This window comes from Panthera tigris, chromosome D4 (genome assembly GCF_018350195.1).
Source record: "Panthera tigris isolate Pti1 chromosome D4, P.tigris_Pti1_mat1.1, whole genome shotgun sequence".
NCBI lineage: Eukaryota > Metazoa > Chordata > Mammalia > Carnivora > Felidae > Panthera > Panthera tigris.
In genome coordinates this window covers 899,504-917,402 of record NC_056672.1, presented here as the reverse complement: position 1 = coordinate 917,402, position 17,899 = coordinate 899,504, and the positions used below count along the sequence as shown (strand labels likewise).

The window sequence follows — 17,899 nt, the reverse complement described above, 5'->3', positions numbered from 1 at the left end:
ATCTCTGGGGCAGACAGGGAGGCCATCACAGAACAGACGTACTGCCCTCTGGGGGCCACAGGGACTGGCCAACCGCATGGGCAGGGGCAGTCACCTGAGGGTTGCTCTGCTAGTCCTGGCCCCGTTTCTCCTGGGCCTGGTCCTGCCAGCTGCCCAGCCCCAGGCGAGGCATGTCACGCACAGCCCAGTGTGCGGTGGGCTCAGTGAGGTGGGGCACTCGCCCAGACTCAGGACGGGGCCTTGGCGGTGGGCGCCGCCATGCTCATCCCTGCTGTCCTACTGGTTGGGTGCCAGGGTCTGCCATGGCCAGGGAGGAGGGGTCTTCTTGTCCAGGGCTCCTCCTCCCCCACCTGGAGCACCCTCATCCTTCCAGGCCTGACCCGATGCATGTCCCTGCTCTGCATGCAGTCCTTTGACTCCAGGACGAGCCCGTCCGGCGCACGCTTGCAGTTTTTCCGTAACGAGCCACAGAAAGTGGATGCTGGATGGCGAGGAGGTGTTGACCTCAGACCAGCGGTCAGCAGACTGCTGCTCAAGGGCCACCTCGGGCAGTCAGTCTGGCCTTGTAAATAGCGTTTTGCTCCTTTGTTGTTTATGGCCTCCTTCGCCCCACGGGACAGAGCTGAGAGCCACTGGCACAGACCCCACGCCTGTGTGATGGTTCATTTCATGTGTCACTTTGGCTGGACTACAGACGGGTGTGTCTCTGGGAAGGACTAGCACTCATTCCGTGTGGGCGGGCCAGTCCCTCTGGTGCATTGGGACAGAAGTGGGAAGGGTGAATTCTCTCCCTCTTCCCGAGCGGGGACGTCTGTCTGTCTTCTGTCCTTGTGTGTGGGTGCCCCGGTGTTCGGGCCTTCAGACACCAGTGGCTTTCCTGCTTCTCCCGCTCACAGACAGCAGATGGTGGGATGTCTTGGCTTCTGGAATAAATCTCTTACATACGTGTCTACACGTTCTGTGGGGAAGGAGCCCTGACTGATACCGATTTGGTCCCAAGAACACCAGTGGAGCTGCCTGGGGTCTCTTCCTTTTGCCCCCCTGTCCCACCCTCCCGTTTTTGTCCCTGCAGTGGACGGCTTACCCAGAGGGGTGGAACCAGGTCTAGGGCCGGGGCCTCTGCAGGGCCCTGGTCTCCTCTAGGGGCCTGTGTCCTGAGCTGGATGGGTTAGGGAGAGGCTGACAGGGAGCGGCTGATGGAGCCTTTTGCCTGGAAAGGCACACTCCGTGTGGGCACCAGGCTCTCCGTCCCTGCCGGGTTGCTGACCCATGTGTGGACCTGGGACCCAGGGAGCCTCTCTGAGCTCTAGTTACTATGCCTGTGGACTCAAGGCAGTGGCCCCAGCCTCGTCCTACTGGACTGCGTCAGCTTTCCAGTTGAGGTGGGTGTGTCCCAGGACAACTTTACCTGCAACAGGCTTGGGCAGGTGTGGCTGGCCAGGCTGCAGTGCACTACCCCCGGGGAGGGGCGGGGGGGAGGAGGGGGAAGGGACCTCTCAGGTGGTCAGCAGAACTTCTTGTCCCTCATTGTCTTAGCTTCTCTGTCTGGCTTAGCCTCATGGGGGTGGTGGGGACCCGGTGGGGGCTGGGTATCTGGGACCTCGCGCATGCGAGTGGGCACTGTTGGGGGGTCCCAGCGTGTTAACACTGGTCAGAAATGTTGGTTCCTGTTGAGGAGGGAGGGGTGCCGCCTGCCCAGTGCCGGGTCCCAGCCCCTGGGGAAGCACACCCTGCCAAGACCCCACCCCTGCATGTGGTCTGTGGTCGGCTCTCCCGTCTCCAGCCCAGCACACCCCTGCCGCTGGTTCCGGCCCTCACTCCATCCTCTCTGTGTCCTGCTCAGCAGGCGCCCACGTCCTGGCCATGCCACTCCTAGCACCTTGTCCAGGCTGCGGCCACCCTCCTGGGCCCTCAGGGGTGCTCGCCTCCCTCTCCTGCTCCCCACTGTGTCTCTGCTCTGCTGACACGGTGGGGCAGCGTCTCCTGCCGTGGCTCATTGTGCCCTCGCCTGGATTGGGGCTTGCTTGGCCTGGGCCTCTTGCCCAGACCTCCCAGACCCCACCCCCGCCTGGGGCACTGGATTCTCAGATCTAGTCAAACCTGCCTTCTCCAGGGATAGGCTGGCACCCCAACAAACACTAGTCACCCCTAGTGCTTGGGGGAGGGGTGGGTAAGGCTCCTGGGAGAGACCAAGGCCAGGTCGGAGGGGCTGGAGTAGGAAGGCTGCCACACCCAGGGTATGACAGAGACCAAGGGTGTGTGTGTGTGTGTGTGTGTGTGTGTGTGTGTGTGTGTGTTTGTGTGCGCGCGCGCGCGTGCAAGAGTGTGTGGATCGTGTGATTGAGAGTGTGTGTGATCGAGGGTGTATATGTGAGGGTGTGTGGCCATGTGTAATTTAGGGTTTGTGTGTATGTGTGTGTGAGGTGTGTGTGTGTGACTGTGTAATTTGGGTGTGAGGGTAAGGGTGTATGAGGTGTGTGTGTGTGTGTGTTACCGTGTGCAATTTAGGGTGTGAGTGTGTGAGCATGTGTAACAGAGGTGTGTGTGTGAGGTGTGTGTGTATGTGACCGTGTGTAATTGAGGGTGTGTGTGACGGTGTGTGTGTGTGATGGCGTGTAACTTAGGGTGTGTGTGACGGGGTGTGTGTGTGTGTGTGTGTGGCCGTGTGTAATTTAGAGTGTTGTGAGTGTGAGTGTGCACCGAATTACACACGCCACACCGTCTGTTCACATCCAGGTTGGGGGAGGCTGCGGGGCCCTGGGGGTGGTGTGATCACGGGCCTGGCGAGGGAGGAAGGTCTGAGCAGAACCGGAGCCTCGTGACAGGGATCTGCCCTGTCCCCCACCCTGTCCCCTTGGTCCCTTCAGGGAGACACGAGAGTGGGGGAGACCCCGCAGGCACGCTGGTCCCAGGTCTTCCCCATTACCCTGGACTGTCACCACCCAGCAGCCCCCCAGGGGAAGCCCTGGGCCTGACCCCCACCCCCCCCTTCCCGGCAGCGCTCTCCTCCCAGGGGTCCCCCCTGCCGCGAGCCCTTGCACCAGGCCTGGGACCCAGTCCCGCCCAGCCTGTGCTCACGCCCGCTGCTCCTCAGCTGCGGCCCCTCTGCCCCAGCCCTGTGACTCCCTTTCCTGGCCTGGAGCTTGCCCTGGGGGCTCCCTTCCCATTCGGCAGACCCAATCTTCCCCTCCCCCCCCCCCCCAAGTCTGGCCCGGACTGCAGGTATTTGTGCGGTGTCCACGTGGGCGGGGTGAACCTAGAGTAAGGCTGGCCTTGCCTGGACTTGCCGGGCCATGTTGGGGCTCACCAGGCCTGGGCGGCTGTAGAGGAGTGGGCGGGCCAGCCCCTGGGGGGACATCACAACAGCACTGTGGCCACTACCTTGAAGCCCTGACGAGCGTCCCAGGGTCCGGGAGGGCGTCCTCTTCCTTCCTCCAAGCAGCCAGAGAAGCTTGGGGGCCCCCGGTGGACACTGGCCTGGCAGGTGCGTGGTAGAGCAGCCAAGGTCTCGGGGACAAGCGTGCCCACAGCTGGGCACCACCGTCAGGTGGCGGACGCTGCTGCTCTGCATGCTTCTAGGGACGGGGAGGCAGGCTTAGAGGGGGCGCCGGGTGGGGGTGGGGTGCTTTGGTCAGAAGAAATTCCAGTGGGTGGGCTCAGTGGCGTCTCAGACCCTCAGCCTCTCAGCCTGTGAGCTGGACAGTGAGCACCGCGACGGGGTCTCCTGGGTTCCGGTGCTCCAGGCTGGGGTAGATGCTTGTAGACAGCTTTCTGGTCTTTGAGGGAACGGTTCGGATTCAAAGCGTGGTGGGGCCCGGGAGCTCCCCCTGCCGGCCTTCCCACGCCATTTCCCCGAGGTTTCCCGAGGTGTCCCCTTAGGATTTTCGCGGCTGTTACAGATACTCCTGCAGGAGTGAGTCTGGGAGGAATACCTAGGAGTGCATGGCCCTGCCTCATTTCGAGTGAATGTGTGACTCCAGGAATCTGCCAGATTACTTCCAGAGCCGCTGCGCCGTTTTCCGTTCCCTGCCAGCAGGCAGGAGTTTCCACGCTGAGCATTTTTTCGTGTGATTCTTTCCCACACACGTGTCTTCTCGGGGGAAGTATCTGCTCAGTTCTTTTGCCCATGTTTTATGAGGTTGTGTCTCTTTCTGAGTTTAGAGAGCTCTTCTATTTTATTTTGGCTGTAAGTCCTTTGTCAGATTGTGATTTGTGTAGATTTTCTTTCAGTCTATGCCTTGTCTTTTTATTGTCTTTTTTTTTTTTTTAATGAAGAGAGTTCTGGAGATTTGTTACACAACAGTGTGAATGTAGCTAACACTACTGAACTATACACTTAAAAACAGTGAAGATGGTAAATTTTGTGTTGTGTGTATTTCACTACAATTTTAAAAAGTTTCCTGGTTTAAAAACTTTTTTCGGTGAATTACTCATTTTATCATTATTTTTTGACTCTATTCCTGGCATTGCTTTTTGTCTGGGAGTCTCATTTTATCTGCCATTAATGTGGGTATGCCAGCTTTTTTATTAGTATTTTTTGTGTGTCTTATATATGTGTCATCGGTAGAACGTAGCTGGATTTTGTCTGGGTATCGTTTCTCGTATCCAGTTTGAGAATGTGTTTTTTTGTTTGTTTTTAATCTGATCACTATAACGTGGATTCCTAGTGTCTTCAAAAATCACGTGTACTTTATGTTTCTCACCAAAGTATGTGAAAATAGAGTTTAGATTGCCATGCTATTATTCACTTTCTAAATAAAGAACTTAAGAAAAATTCAATAGCATTACCTTTCTTTTAATTTCCTTTTTTTTTTTTTTTAACCCCCTTTGACATATTTCCAATCTTTTGCGTCGGGCAACCACTAATCTGTTCTCTATATCTGTGAGCATGGCTTTTGGTTTTTCTTAGATTCCACATATAAGAGAGATCGTGCAGTATTTCTGTCTGATTGACCTCACTTTGCCTGCTGCCCTCGAGGTCCACCCTGCTCTTGTCTTTCAAACAGCAGAAGTTCTTAGTTTTGAAGTCCAAATTACCAGTTTGTTTTTATAGATCATGTCCAAGGTCACAAACACTTTCTCTTATTTTCCCCTGGAAAGTTTATACCTTCTTTCTTTAAAAAAAAATTCAAAAAAACTTATTTTTAGTTTCGAGAGACAGCATGCCACATGAGAGGGGGACAGAGAGAGACCATCTCTTTTTTTTTTTAATGTTTATTCATTTTTTTTTTTCTGGGGCGCCTGGGTGGCTCAGTCGGTTAAGCGGCCGACTTCGGCTCAGGTCATGATCTCGTGGTCCGTGAGTTCGAGCCCCGCGTCGGGCTCTGTGCTGACAGCTTAGAGCCTGGAGCCTGTTTCAGATTCTGTATCTCCCTCTCTCTGACCCTCCCCCGTTCATGCTTTGTCTCTCTCTGTCTCAAAAATAAAATAAACGTTAAAAAAAAATTAAAAAAAAAATAAATGTTTGTTCATTTTTGAGGGAGAGACAGAGCACAAGCTAGGCAGGGGCAGAGAGAGAGGGACAGGACCCTAAGCAGGCTCCGGTTGGACAGCAGAGAGTCCAACGTGGGGCTCAAACTCACTGTGGCCTGAGCTGAAGTCAGATGCTTAACCGAATGAGCCACCCAGGCACCCCAAAGCTTATTATCCATATTAAATTAATTTTCATAATGCCGCAAGGCATATAGATATTCATTAATTCCAGCACCGTTTGTTACAAGATTGCCCCTTTGCCACTGAGTTGCCTTTCTAAGTACTGAGATCAGGTCTTTCTACTTTGTTTTTCTTTTTCAAAGTCATTCTGGTTATTCTAGGTCCTTTGAATTTCTATAGGAATTTTAGAATCCACTGGTCACTTTCTACCAGAAATGTTGGGATTTAGATTGGCATTGTGATGAATTGAAAGAATTTGTGGAGGAATGACATCTTAACAATGGTAAGAGTGTTGTTAACATTAACAATATTGAGTCTTCTGGCTGATGAATGTTTGTTTATTTAATTCTCTCAGCAGTATCTTGTGGCTGTTAGTGTATGTCTTGTGCATCTTCTGTCAGATTTAAGCATTTCATATTTTTGTTGCTATTGTAAGTAACATTTTTAAAATGTTTGCTTTCTGATTGTTCATTCCTCCTATGTAGAAGTGTTTGATTTCGGTACATTGATCTTGTGTCTTGCAACCTGGCTAAACTCACTTACTCTCACTAGAGAACTCTTTGTAGATTCTTTTGGACTTTCAGTGTAGACTGTCATGTGATATGCGAATAAAGATAGTTTTACTTCCTCCTTTCCAGTCTGAGTGCTTTTGATCTTTCTTGCTTTATTGCATCGTAGGATGGCAACCCCAGTACAATGTTGAACAGAAGTGGGGAGACCCATTTCTCACCATTAAATGTCAGCTGTAAGGTGTTTGAACGATGCCCTTTATCAGGCTGAGAAAGGTCCCTTCTGTTTGATAAGTGTTTTATCAGGGATGGATGTTGAATTTTGTCACATCATTTTCCTACATCTTTTCAGTACTGTCTTTGGTTTTGGTTACAGGGTGATGCTGGTCTCATAAAATAAGTTAGAAAGTATTCCCTCCTTTTCAGTTTTCTGGAATAGTTTGTGTACAGTAGGATCTATTTCTCCCTTAAATGTGCAGTAAGAGTTTATCAGGGAAACCATCTGGGCAGTGAATATTCTCTGTTGGGTTTTTAAATGTACATTCAGTGGCTTCGATACAGGTCTATCCAGATTATCTATTTCTTCTTGAGTGGGCTTTGGTGGTTTGTCTTTCAAGGAATTTGTCAATTTCAACTAAGTTGTCAGATTTATTGGTGTAAAGCTGTTAATGATATCCCCTGTTATTATTTTTAGTATTTGTAGTGCTGTCACTGTCCACTCGTGATACTGGTAATTCTTGTCTGTTGTCCTTCCCCCCCCCCCCACCCCCATTAGTCTGGCTAGAGGTTTATCAGTTTGACCTTTTCAAAGAACTTGCTTTTGATTTAATCGATTTTTCTTTATATTTTCTTATTTCATTAATTTCTACTCTGATCATTATTATTTTCTTTGGGTTTCATTTGCTCTTATTCTAGTTTTTGTTTTTTCTACTGAGGGGAAATGACACCCACATAAAAAACATCCAGATCAAGAATCGGAACACGGCCAGCACCACAGGCCTTCCTGGAGGACCCATCCCAACCAGAGGCCCCCTCAGCCCTGACTGCTCCCAGCATAGGTTCATGTTCCTTATTCTTGGAGCTGTGTGTGTCGATGGAATCACACAGCATATAGTCTCTCGTGTTTGACTGCTTCCAGCGTTCTGTGAGATTCATCTCTCTGGTCTGTGTAACGGTGGGGTACTCGTCATTGCTGTGTGGTATTCCATCAGGTGCCGGACTGGATCACAGCTTTTCCTTCTGTTGATAGACCTCTGGGAACTGTCTGGTTTGGGGCTTTTGTAAATTATGCTCCTATAAACGTATCTTTTCATACACACAAGTATTTCTCTCCAGTACGAGTGGGAATTGAGGGTCCAGGAATGGGCATGTACTTAGTGTTAGCACCTACTGTTTTCCTGAGTAGTTGGTTGTTCGAATCACACCCACCCCCTACAAAGATTTTAGGCAGGGTGTGACTCAGTCCCCTACCCATGCTGTGTCCAGTGTTTGTTGAAGGTCTGAATAAATACACAAGCCCTGTCTGAGAAGGGAGACCACGTGACTGGCTGAACTCTCATCAGAGGCACAGGGCCCAAACACCCACCATACACGAGAACGAGAACAGCCCTCTCCTAAGGCGCGCACAGCCTGTATGGAGGGTGCAAAGCCACGCTCCACGGGGTTTATGGGGCCTGTCTTCAGTCCAAGGGAACCAGAACTACTAGGGCATGGAGGTAGGACCGGGGCAGCCATCAGGCAGGACTCAAAAGCCTTCATCCCTCGGCCTGGAGGAGGCCCTGGGACCATTTGGGCAAGCCTTGGAGGGAAGCCAGCGTGGTAAGCTGGTTTGAGCACCGGGCTCCTACCAGCTTAACACTACAGGGCTGTGAGCTACGCCTTCAGCTTCACATGCAGCACCTGGTCTCATTTTTGAGACGGAAGCTAAGGTTGCTGATCGGATTGTTCTTTTTTTTCTAAGTGGTCATTTAGTGCTATAAATATCCTCGTAAGTACTTGCTTTCGTGGCATCCCACAAATTCTCATGTTGGTGTCACTTTTATTCAGCTAGAAAAATACTTAGAAAGTATTTCCTTTCTGATTTCATCTTTGACCCACGCATTATTTAGAAGTGTGTTATTTCGTTGCCAAATATTTAGAGATTTTCTAAACCTATCTTTCTGTTACTGACTTCTCATGTAAGTCCCTGTGGGCAGAGCCTTTTCTTTGTGTGGCCCAGAATATGGTCTGTCTGGCTACGTGTCCCTTCCACGTGTCCCTGAAAAGAACGTGTGCGCTGCCGCTTTGGGGGGGGGCCCCACACACGTCCGTTGGGTCAGGTTAGTCCGTAGTGTTGTCTGTGTCTTCTGTGTCCATGCCGATGCTCCGTCTTCTGAGTGTGTGAATCGCTGAGAGACAGCCTTGGAGTCTTCCAGCTACAAAGTAGGATTTGTTTTTTCTTGTAGTTCTATCAGTTTTTGCTTCATATATTTTGAGGCTCTGTTATTAGGTGTATATATTTGGAATTATGGTTTCTTTGAAAAGTAACCTCATTATTGTGAAACGACCCTCTGTTCCTGGTAATATTCTTTGCAGTGAAATCTAGTTTATCTAATATTAATGGAGCATTCCAGCTTTCTTTTGATGACTATTAGCATAGTTTATCTTTTTCTAGCCTCTAACTTTTGTAAACAAGTTTATTTTAACAGCTTTATTTATTTGTATAATTCACATACCATGAAATTAACTCATTTAAATTGTACAGTTCAGGGACTCTGGGCTGGTTCAGTCAGTGGACCTTGTCACTCTTGATCTCAGGGTTGTGGATTTGAGCCCCATGCTGGGTGTAGAGGTTACTTAAAAATGTACAGTTCAGTGGCTTCTAGTGTTTTCATAGACTTGTGCATCTACATAAAACCAATTTTAGAACATATTCACTAGCCCAAAAAGGTACCAGGAACCTTAGCCATCACCCCTCTGGCCTCCCAGCCCCACCCCCAGCCCTGGGTGACCGCCCGTCCGCTTGCAGTCTTCTATAGATTTGCCCGTTGAGACATCTCATGTAAAGGGAATCCTACAATATGTGGTCCTTTGTGACTGGCTTTTTTCATGAAGCAGAATTTTTCAAGGTCCATGTGTATTATACCACATGTCAGTAATTCATTTTTTTTATTACCAAGTAACACTTCATTGTGTAGGTAGACCACATTTTATTTATCCATTTATCAATTGGTGGACATTTGGGTTGTTTCCACTTTCTGGCTATTACAAAAATTAGTGTTCAAGTTGTGGTATGGATGTATTTTTCATTTTTCTTGGGTCTGTACCCAGGAGTGGAATTGCAGGACCATATGGTACTCCATGTTTAACTTTTCAAGGATCTGCCAGGCTGTTTTCCACAGCCGCACCATTTTATATTCCCTCCAGCAATGCATGAGGGGTCCGATGTTTTCATATTTTTGCTAACACTTGTTCCCCCCATCCCCTTGTTTTTATTATTACAGATATCCTAGTGGGTGTGAGGTGCTATCTCCTTGTGGTTTTGACTCCATTTCCCTCATGTCTACTGACGTGGAGCATCTTCTCGTGAACTTGCTGGTTGCTTGTTTATTTTCTTTGGAGAAATGTCTGTTCAGATCCTTTGTCCATTTTTAAATTGGGTTGTTTGTCTTCTTATTGTTGAGTTACAGGAGTTCTTTATACATTCTAGACATTACAGCCTATCAGATAAAAGATTTGAAAGTATTTTCTCCTGTCATGTAGGTCGTCTTTTCACTTGATGGCGTTCTTTGATACACAAATGTTTTAATTTTTACGAAGTCCAATTTATCTGGTTTTTGTTGTTTTTGCTCATGCTTATGGTGTCACAGGTTAAGAACCTGTTGCCAACAAGGTCATGAAGATTTATCCCTGTTTTTTCTTCTGAGAGTTGTAGTTTGAGTTCTTACATTTAGGTCTCTGATCCATGTTGAGTTAATTGTGTATATGATGTGAGGTGGGCGTTCAGCTTCATTCTTTGCATGTGGATGTCCATTTGTCCCAGCGCCATTTTGTTGGAAAACGATTCTTTCATCACTGAATTATCTCTGTACATTTGTCAAAAATCAATTGACCACATATGCGAGGGTTTATTTCTGGACTCTTCTGTTCCATTGGTCTGTGTTGTCTATCTTATGCCAGTACCACGCTCTCTTGATCACTGTAGCATTATATTAAGTTTTGAAATAGGGAATTTGAGTCTTCCTGCTTTGTTTTCAGTATTGTTTTAGCTATTCTGGGCCCCTTGCAATCTCATATGAATTTCCATTTCTGCAAAAAAGGCCATTGGAATCTTGATAGGGGTTGCATTGAGTCTCCAGTTAATTGTCTCTTAAAGGGACTTAAATAATAAGACAAACCTTTTGTATTTATTCCATACTTATCATTTCTGGCACTTGCACTTCCTTCTCCTAAATCTAGATTTCCATCTGGTATTGTTTTTCTTCTGCCTGAAGGGTTTAATTTAACGTCTTTGTAATGCAAGTCTGCTGGTGATAAATTCAGCACTTGTCTGTCTGAAGTCTCATTTCACCTCTGTTTGTGAAGTTTCCACTGGGTGTAGCTCTTTGTTAATAGGTTTGTTTTGTTTTGTTGTGTCGAGACGTTCCTCCATCTCCCAGCTTGTCAGAGAAATCTGTTGTCATCTTGTGTGCTTCTTTATGAGCTGAAGCGTGTCTTCTCCCTCCAGGTGATTTTAGTGTTTTCTCTGCACCACTAGCTTTGAAGAGTTTTGTGATGTGCTTCGGTGTAGCTTTTTTCATTTCACTTGTGCTCAGGGGCAGTGGGCTGCTACTGTCTGTAGATTTGTAGTTTCTATCAGATTTGGGAATTTTTCAGCCATTATTTTGTTTCAGGTACTTTTATCCTCACCCCTTTCGGTCCCCTGGGGACTCTAGTTGCCCGTGTGTGAAGCTCCTTGAAGTTGTCCCCCCGCTCACTCATGTGCTCTTTATTGTTTTAGTTTTTCTTTTTCTGTGTGTGTCACTGCTGTTTCTTCAAGTTTCCTAATCTTATCTTCTGCTGGTGATCCCATCCAGTGCCCCCTTAATGTCACGCTTTGTAATTCCATCCTCTGCGTCTTCTGAGTCCCTGCTCCACAGCGTTTGGTCTGCTTCCTGAGCCTGTAGAAATCAGTCTGCCAGGCGACAGCCTGACTCTCATCGCCACGGACCAGTTTCCCTTCCCTCTCGCTGCCAGTTTCTCAGAGCTGGGAGATGGTGCTGTTGTTCCTGCGTGTCCCATGCCTCGTTGTTCAGGCCCAGAAAGCACTCCCCAGCTCCACTGGTCCCTGTAGGTGCTCCCCCTGCTTGCCCCGGTGGCTTAGGGCTCCCCTGTGGTTGCTGGAAGCGTGCTGCTTTCAGCCTGGGGGAGCAGTGGGATTGTTCCATCTGTCCCTCTGCATGGCCCACCTGGTGGCTGTTTCACAGCTGTGCACTGATTGTCCCCTCTGTCCGCAGGTCTGCCACCTTGCTGCCTTGTCCGTTGTCCTGTAGCACCACCTGACTCCAGGTTGTCTGGCCCATCTGCCACTGTCTCTCTGCACCATGGTCAGGGTTCCCCTGGTGGGGGGGGGGGGGAAGGGGGGCTGTCATGGAGACCACCTGTGTCTCACTGCCTGATGTCCAGTGACTTGAAAATTATTGCTTAGTCACATAAAGGTCTCAGTTATTGTAGCTTTTGCACATGGGAGCCAGACCCAGTCCTGTTACTGTCTTACTAGCTCAGCAGGAGGTGTAAGCCTCCAGCCCTGTTGTCTCTGAAAAGCCACCTCTGTGCTTGTGGGCAGGGTGAGGGCTAGACAGAGGCGAACATCTGGGCCAAGGCCGGCAGGCCTGGACGTGAGTGTGCTCACGCCTGCATGTGTCATAGCATGTAGCCGTCTTGCCTCGGGACGGCCTCTGAGGTCGCTTCAACGCCTGGTGAGATGTCCACGCTCCAGCTTGAGGGTCACGAGTGTTCTGCCCAGGTCACCCCCTTAGGCTTGTTTGGAAGTTGGAGAGACCCCTCAGCTCTTTCCAGGGCTTTCCAGGTGCTTTCCAGGGCACCTGCCCTGTGAGAAGCCTGGCAGGTTCTGGCACACCCAGGACGGCTGTGCGGCTGGGGGTTGGGACTGCCACCCAGGATGGGCCATGTCCTGTCCACCCGGGATGGACAAGAATCTGTGATTTGTCTCCTCTTTCCCTGGGACTGGACTGCAGGAGGACAGCATCAGAAAGGACAGAGCAGAGCTGATTTGGTTTGAAAAGACACGCCTCTTGCCAGAGCAGGCTGTGTTGGCGGCTGGGGACAGATGAGCAAGACCCCGTCCTCTGGAAGGAGAGCAGTTCTCCCAACCAGTCCCCACCTCGTCTAGCCCATCCCCTGCCAGCTCTTACATTTTCAGTTTTTAGATCAGAACCGGTCTTGCTCACTAACACCCTTTTCCTTATACATATTTCCCCAATTGTTTTCTTGGACAGAATTCCTACACCTCATATAGAATAGCAAATAAGTGAAAATGCCCCCGTTTCTCTCAAGAAACAGAGACATCAACTTCCTTCTTCCTCAGCAGCCCTCCATGGATTTTGTTTTTCTTCCTCGAGCCAGGAGCCCTGCAAAGATTCTGCATGGGGTGGCCAGTGGGAAAGGGGCCACCAGAGAGGACACGCAGGGATCGCGTCCTGGCAGCTGTGGCCACGGCAGGTTGCGCTCACCCATGGGGGCTCCTCCCTGAGCCTGGGCGCAGAGCCTCCTTGCCTAGGTCTGGGGGTCGAGATGGCAGTGTTCTCTCCCCTCTGGTACTTCGAGCTAGCTTTCCACCCAGGCTCTGGGCGGGCAGGTGGGGTCTCCCAACTGGGGCACACGTACTGGTCTGTCCACCGGTTCTGAATATCCTGGTTCACGCTCCTGTCCCACCACTCGGCCTGGGCTCCACCCTCCCAGGATGGGTGAACAGAGGGGTCAGAGTGGGGCAGAGCAGCGCTGCGGGGACCTCAGACCTGCCTAGAGCAGGATCTCTCTGCTTGGCCCCTGGGTCAGCAGCCTGACTTCTGAGGGAGACTGCTGCACAGAGTGGGGCTGGGTTCCCGCCCCCACCTCGTCTCACTGAGCCCCCAGCCAGTCCCCCGACTGGGCCCGGGTCCTTCCCTAGTCTGGCCCCACTTGGCCATCAGCCCCCACCTAGCTCCTCCCTGGCCCCGTCTCCACCTGACCAGTAGCCCCGCAGCCCCGTGTAGCCCTTAGGTGTCCAGCAGCCGCTGTCCAGCTTCCACTGTGTCTGATCGTGTCCTTCCCCGATGTCCGGCGTGTGCACACCGGGGTGTCTGGCTGCAGGGCTAGCTGGCATTGGCCTCCCTTTTATGAGCACCTGGTCTCTGTGCAGGCGTTTGGACAGGCGCACACGAACCACAAGAAGGTAGCCGCGGACGGCGAGAGCCGGGAGGAGAGTCTGATCCAGGAGTCGGCCTCCAAGGAGCAGTACTATGTGCGCAAGGTGCTGGAGCTGCAGACGGAGCTGAAGCAGCTGCGGAACGTGCTCACCAACACTCAGTCGGAGAGCGAGCGCCTGGCGTCCGTGGCGCAGGAGCTGAAGGAGGTAACCAGCAAGCCCGGCAGAGGCGGGAGGGCAGGGAGGTAGAGGGCTGTGCTGCTGTCCTCCAGACTGGGACCTCTGGGTTCTCATCGGGAGGGGAAGGGGCCTTGCTCGCTCTGGGCCACAGGGAGACCTACTCTCTGCCCTCTGTTTACCGGAGCGGGGAGGCGGCGGGCGAGGGGGGGGCGGGTGGCAGTGACAGGTGACTAGATGGACAGACGGTTCTGAGTGGTGGCCGGTGCAGAGTTCCACAGTCGAGGGTACGGGGCAGTCGGGATCCCACAGGACTTGGAGGGGACTCTGCCGAGATTTGGGACAGAGCTCAGGGCCTGGCAGCAGTGGGGAGCAGTCACCCGCCCTGGTTTGGGGTCAGAGGTCATAGAGGCCTGTGGGCCTGGGGAGGGGGGGTGCTGGCTTGGATCAGGGAGGCGGGCCATCCTCGGCTGTGTGGAGCCAGAGTGCATGATTTCATTTCCTCCCACCGGATTATCCTGCTTGGGATGGGAGGAGGGGCCGCTGGGGGTGTGGATTTGACCTCCGAGGTGTCTCGGCCTCACTGCTGGCCAGGCCCCCTGGCCCAGAACAGCCAGTGCAGGCACTTACCCAGCCAGCCTGGTGCTGCTCTTTTCCTCTTCCAGAAGGGCCTGCGTGGGCTGTCAGGAGAGCCCTGGTGACCTGCTGACTCCTGGCTTTGGGCGTCAGGAAATGAGCTCAGCCAGGCCCACACAAGAGCAGGTTTGGTGGGGCCTCGGGAGGAAGCCTGCCCGTCCCCACCCCCACACACTCGCAGCTGCCTCTTTCTCTCCGGGCCCTGCCTGTTGCCCCACAGGTCCCCACTGCCCCCAGGCAGCATCCCTGCCACCGCCAGCCCCTTCTGTACCCTGCTTCCATCACTCTTCTGCTGGTCCTGGCCTTGTGGCCTTTGCCAGGCTGCTGTGCCAAGCTCCTTCCTGGACTAGGAGAACACGGCGCCAGGCGTCCCTGATAAGTGCCGCCCTGCACCTGCCTGGGTGTGATGTGGCTGTGTGGGTCGTGCAGGGTCCCCCGGCAGACACCCCGCCACGAGAATAGCTGGGCCTTCCTGTGCCCAGTCCTGCTGCCATCCCGGTGCAGTGATGTGCCAGCTGCACGGTGCCCTCTGACCAAACCCCCCCTGTGACAGTCAGCCTAGGTGTCCACCTAGGCTTGCCAGCTTCCCAGGCGGGTCCAGGGGCCACTATCGTGTGACCTGTATAACAGACATACTCTGCACATGGGATGGTTCCAGCTGCCCCAGAACTCATTCTCTCAGTGACTCTGTGGGCATCCAGATACTTCCCTCATCTCACAGGTGGGGAAAGCAAGGAGCAGGGTCACCAGGCTGGCAGCTTTAGGGTGCTGACCTCTGACCTCTGCACAGTGTGTGGACAGGCCCAACCAGCTTCTGTCCTGGGACATGATCTTGAGCCCCATCTTACAGATGGAGAGGCAGAGTCCCAGGGAGCCGGGCGTGGCCACAGTTGGTTGGAGGCAGAGTCAGGTTGTGTGCCCACTGAGGCCTTCCAGAGATTTGCCCTGGGGAGGGGGTGGGGGCTGCCCTTGAGAAGCAGGACTGGGTCGGAGAGGAGTCAGCATCATCTACTCAGGTGGTCTTTTTGTCCTGGTGGGCCCTGTCCTTGCTGCCTTGGTGGACCCTGTGTGTCTGGGCCCAGGAGTAAATGACAGAGATGTCCCAGCAGAATTCTGTGCCCGCCCCCCCTGCCACCCAGGGTGGGAGCCAAAAGGGCTTGATTGCTGTGGTGGCGTCCAGGCTGCCAGGAGCCTGCTGGAAGGAGGCCAGGCATTGGTCATGAGCTGAGATGGGCGGTGGGTCAAGAGCAGCCTCACCAGGTGCCGGGTGGACTCTTCAGCATGGGGTGGAGGTGGGGGGTGCTGGGGTGGGAGGACACCTGGTCCAAACCAGGGGATGGAAGACAGCCTGGAGGCGGAGGAGGGGACGTGGGCATGTGGAGGAGGCAGCAGGGGTGGAGCCTCACACGGGATGAGGGACTGGACTCCAGGGGAAGTGCACATTCCTCCTGGGCAGCAGGGCTGGACCCGACTGGCCCCTGGGGTGGCGCCCTTCCCCCCCCCCCCCCCCGCCACACACACACACACACACACACACACACACACACACACACACACGGTGAACACTCCTCCCCTGGCCTCTGCAGTCTCACAGGAAAACCCTTACCTGCCCAGGCACTTTGGGGATCCCTGCACAGCCAGGAGAAGGTGCCTCCTGGGCCCAGGCAGGCGCACCTGCCGTGCCCCGTCCTGCCTCCCCAGGGCCAGCTCTTCTGGTGGCTGCAGCTGTGGGCACGGCTTACTAGGAACCCAGTTCTAGTGTATTATATACAGTTAGTTCCACTAAAGTATCTAGTCCCGTGGGTCTCTCAACTGCCACGTGTACAACAGAGCTTTGGAACCAGCCCCATCCCTGCAGAAGCCACATTGCTTGGCCCATCCCAGGACTCTGGTCAGACCAGCTTCAGTGCCTGCCTTGAGACGGTGGGTCCAGCTGGGTCATCTCTCAGCACCTCCCTAGGAACCCCTGGGAGAAGGGCAGTGGGAGGTACAGTGGAGGGCCAGGAGGAGAGAGCCTCCACCCGTGGGACTACTTTGTGTCCCTCTGTCTGGCTGTCATAAGCACCCAAGTGAGGCTGGTCCCTGGGGTCCCTCTCCTGATGCTCCTTCCTGTCTCTGTCTCCTTGCTCCTCCCCCTCCCCCATCACCCAGACCTAGAGTGTCACCCCTGGTCTAGAACCTTCCAGGCACGTCTGTCCCCCCACCCCCGCCCCACACACATCCACCTGGGGAGCCTCCCTCCCTCCCTCTTGGGGTGGACAGGGAGGGTGGGCAGAGGCCTGGCTGGAAGGACGAAGGTGCTTCTCTGTCCGCATGAGGACTGCCATCTCGCTGGAGTGAGTCCCACGTGCCTGCCCTCCATGGGCCCTTGCGCACTTTCCTCACTGAAGGGCAGTGTCTGCTCCCACACTCTCCTCAGGGCAGCTGGGGGCTGAGGTGTGAGCATGTTGGGTAGATGGGCTGGGGGCTCAGAGGCCAGCCCCGTTGTCACACCTGTTTTGCCGACGAGGATGCTGAGGTCTGGGGGGGTCCTCGTGTGCCCCACCTTGTCCACTTGGGCTGCACCCTGTTGGGGCCATGTGTCTACACCTTGTGCCCGTCATCAGGGCTGCTGTTGACAGGCTCCTTGGGAGAAGATGCTGACTTTGGGGAAAACCACACTGTGTGGTGGCCAGTTGGAGCTTGTTTGAGCCTTGGAGTCGGGTGTGGGCCAGGCGGAGGTGCCCTGTCTGTGTGGGAACCAGAGTGAGGTGTTGGGTTCCTGCAGCATCAGCACGCGGCGCCCTCACCTGCCACCTGGCGTCTGGGCCAGCTTGTGGGCTGCGTGCGCCTTACCTGGCTGCCCACGGGGCCCGTGTGCTCTTCGTCGGCCCCGGTGCTTATGAGTGGAGGCTGTATCATAGTTCCTGGCGACAGAGCAGGGTGGGACGTGACTCCTGGGCACCCAGGTGGGGCGCACCACAGACGCGTCACTCTGGGTTGGGAAGGCCGAGTTGGCCCTGGCCGTGGGGGGCCATGCCCCTTGCTTCTGTTTCTGCAATCTGGTCGGCCTTCTAGCCTGTTGGTCTTGCCGTACAAACCTGCGGGTAGCTGGCCGGTTTCAGGCCGGGGCTTCCACCCCAGGTGGCTGTGCCAGGCCGTGCCACACATATTAGAGCAACACCTGCACCCAAACAAAGTGACTTAGGACAGAGAGCGAGGCGCTTCCGGTGGACGGATGAGCAAGCACTTCTTGTCCTTCACGGAAAGTGAGGAAGTGCTCTGGGTCTGGGTAACCGTGAGCAGGGAGCAAACTAAAGCCGCTGAGGTGTGCACTTTCCAAGGGTGGTCTTACAGGATGAGAGTTAACTTTCAATCAAGGACAAAGGCCGTGTGCAGCTTCACCTCGGTAGTGCCGCCTGGTGCTCAGGTTCTGGGGCGCGGAGGGCCTGGGGGGCCCTGGCAGGCAGCACCTCCTCTTTCTGTCCCTCTCGGGGCCAACCCCCCATTTCCCCTCCTGTGTCCTCTGTGCAGAGTGGACCGGTGCTCCCTGCAGGTGCAT

The 17,899-nt window shown here is 53.3% G+C and overlaps 1 protein-coding gene across 2 annotated transcripts in view; it reads left to right on the top strand.

The window, feature by feature from the left end:
* BICD2 (BICD cargo adaptor 2) overlaps positions 1-17,899 on the top strand; it is a 45,741-nt gene that overhangs the window by 17,790 nt on the left and 10,052 nt on the right. For both annotated transcript variants that reach the window (XM_042963926.1, XM_042963925.1), the window contains exon 2: positions 13,540-13,752. In XM_042963926.1, coding sequence (XP_042819860.1) covers positions 13,540-13,752 — 213 coding nt within the window. The remainder of the gene's footprint in view (positions 1-13,539; positions 13,753-17,899) is intronic.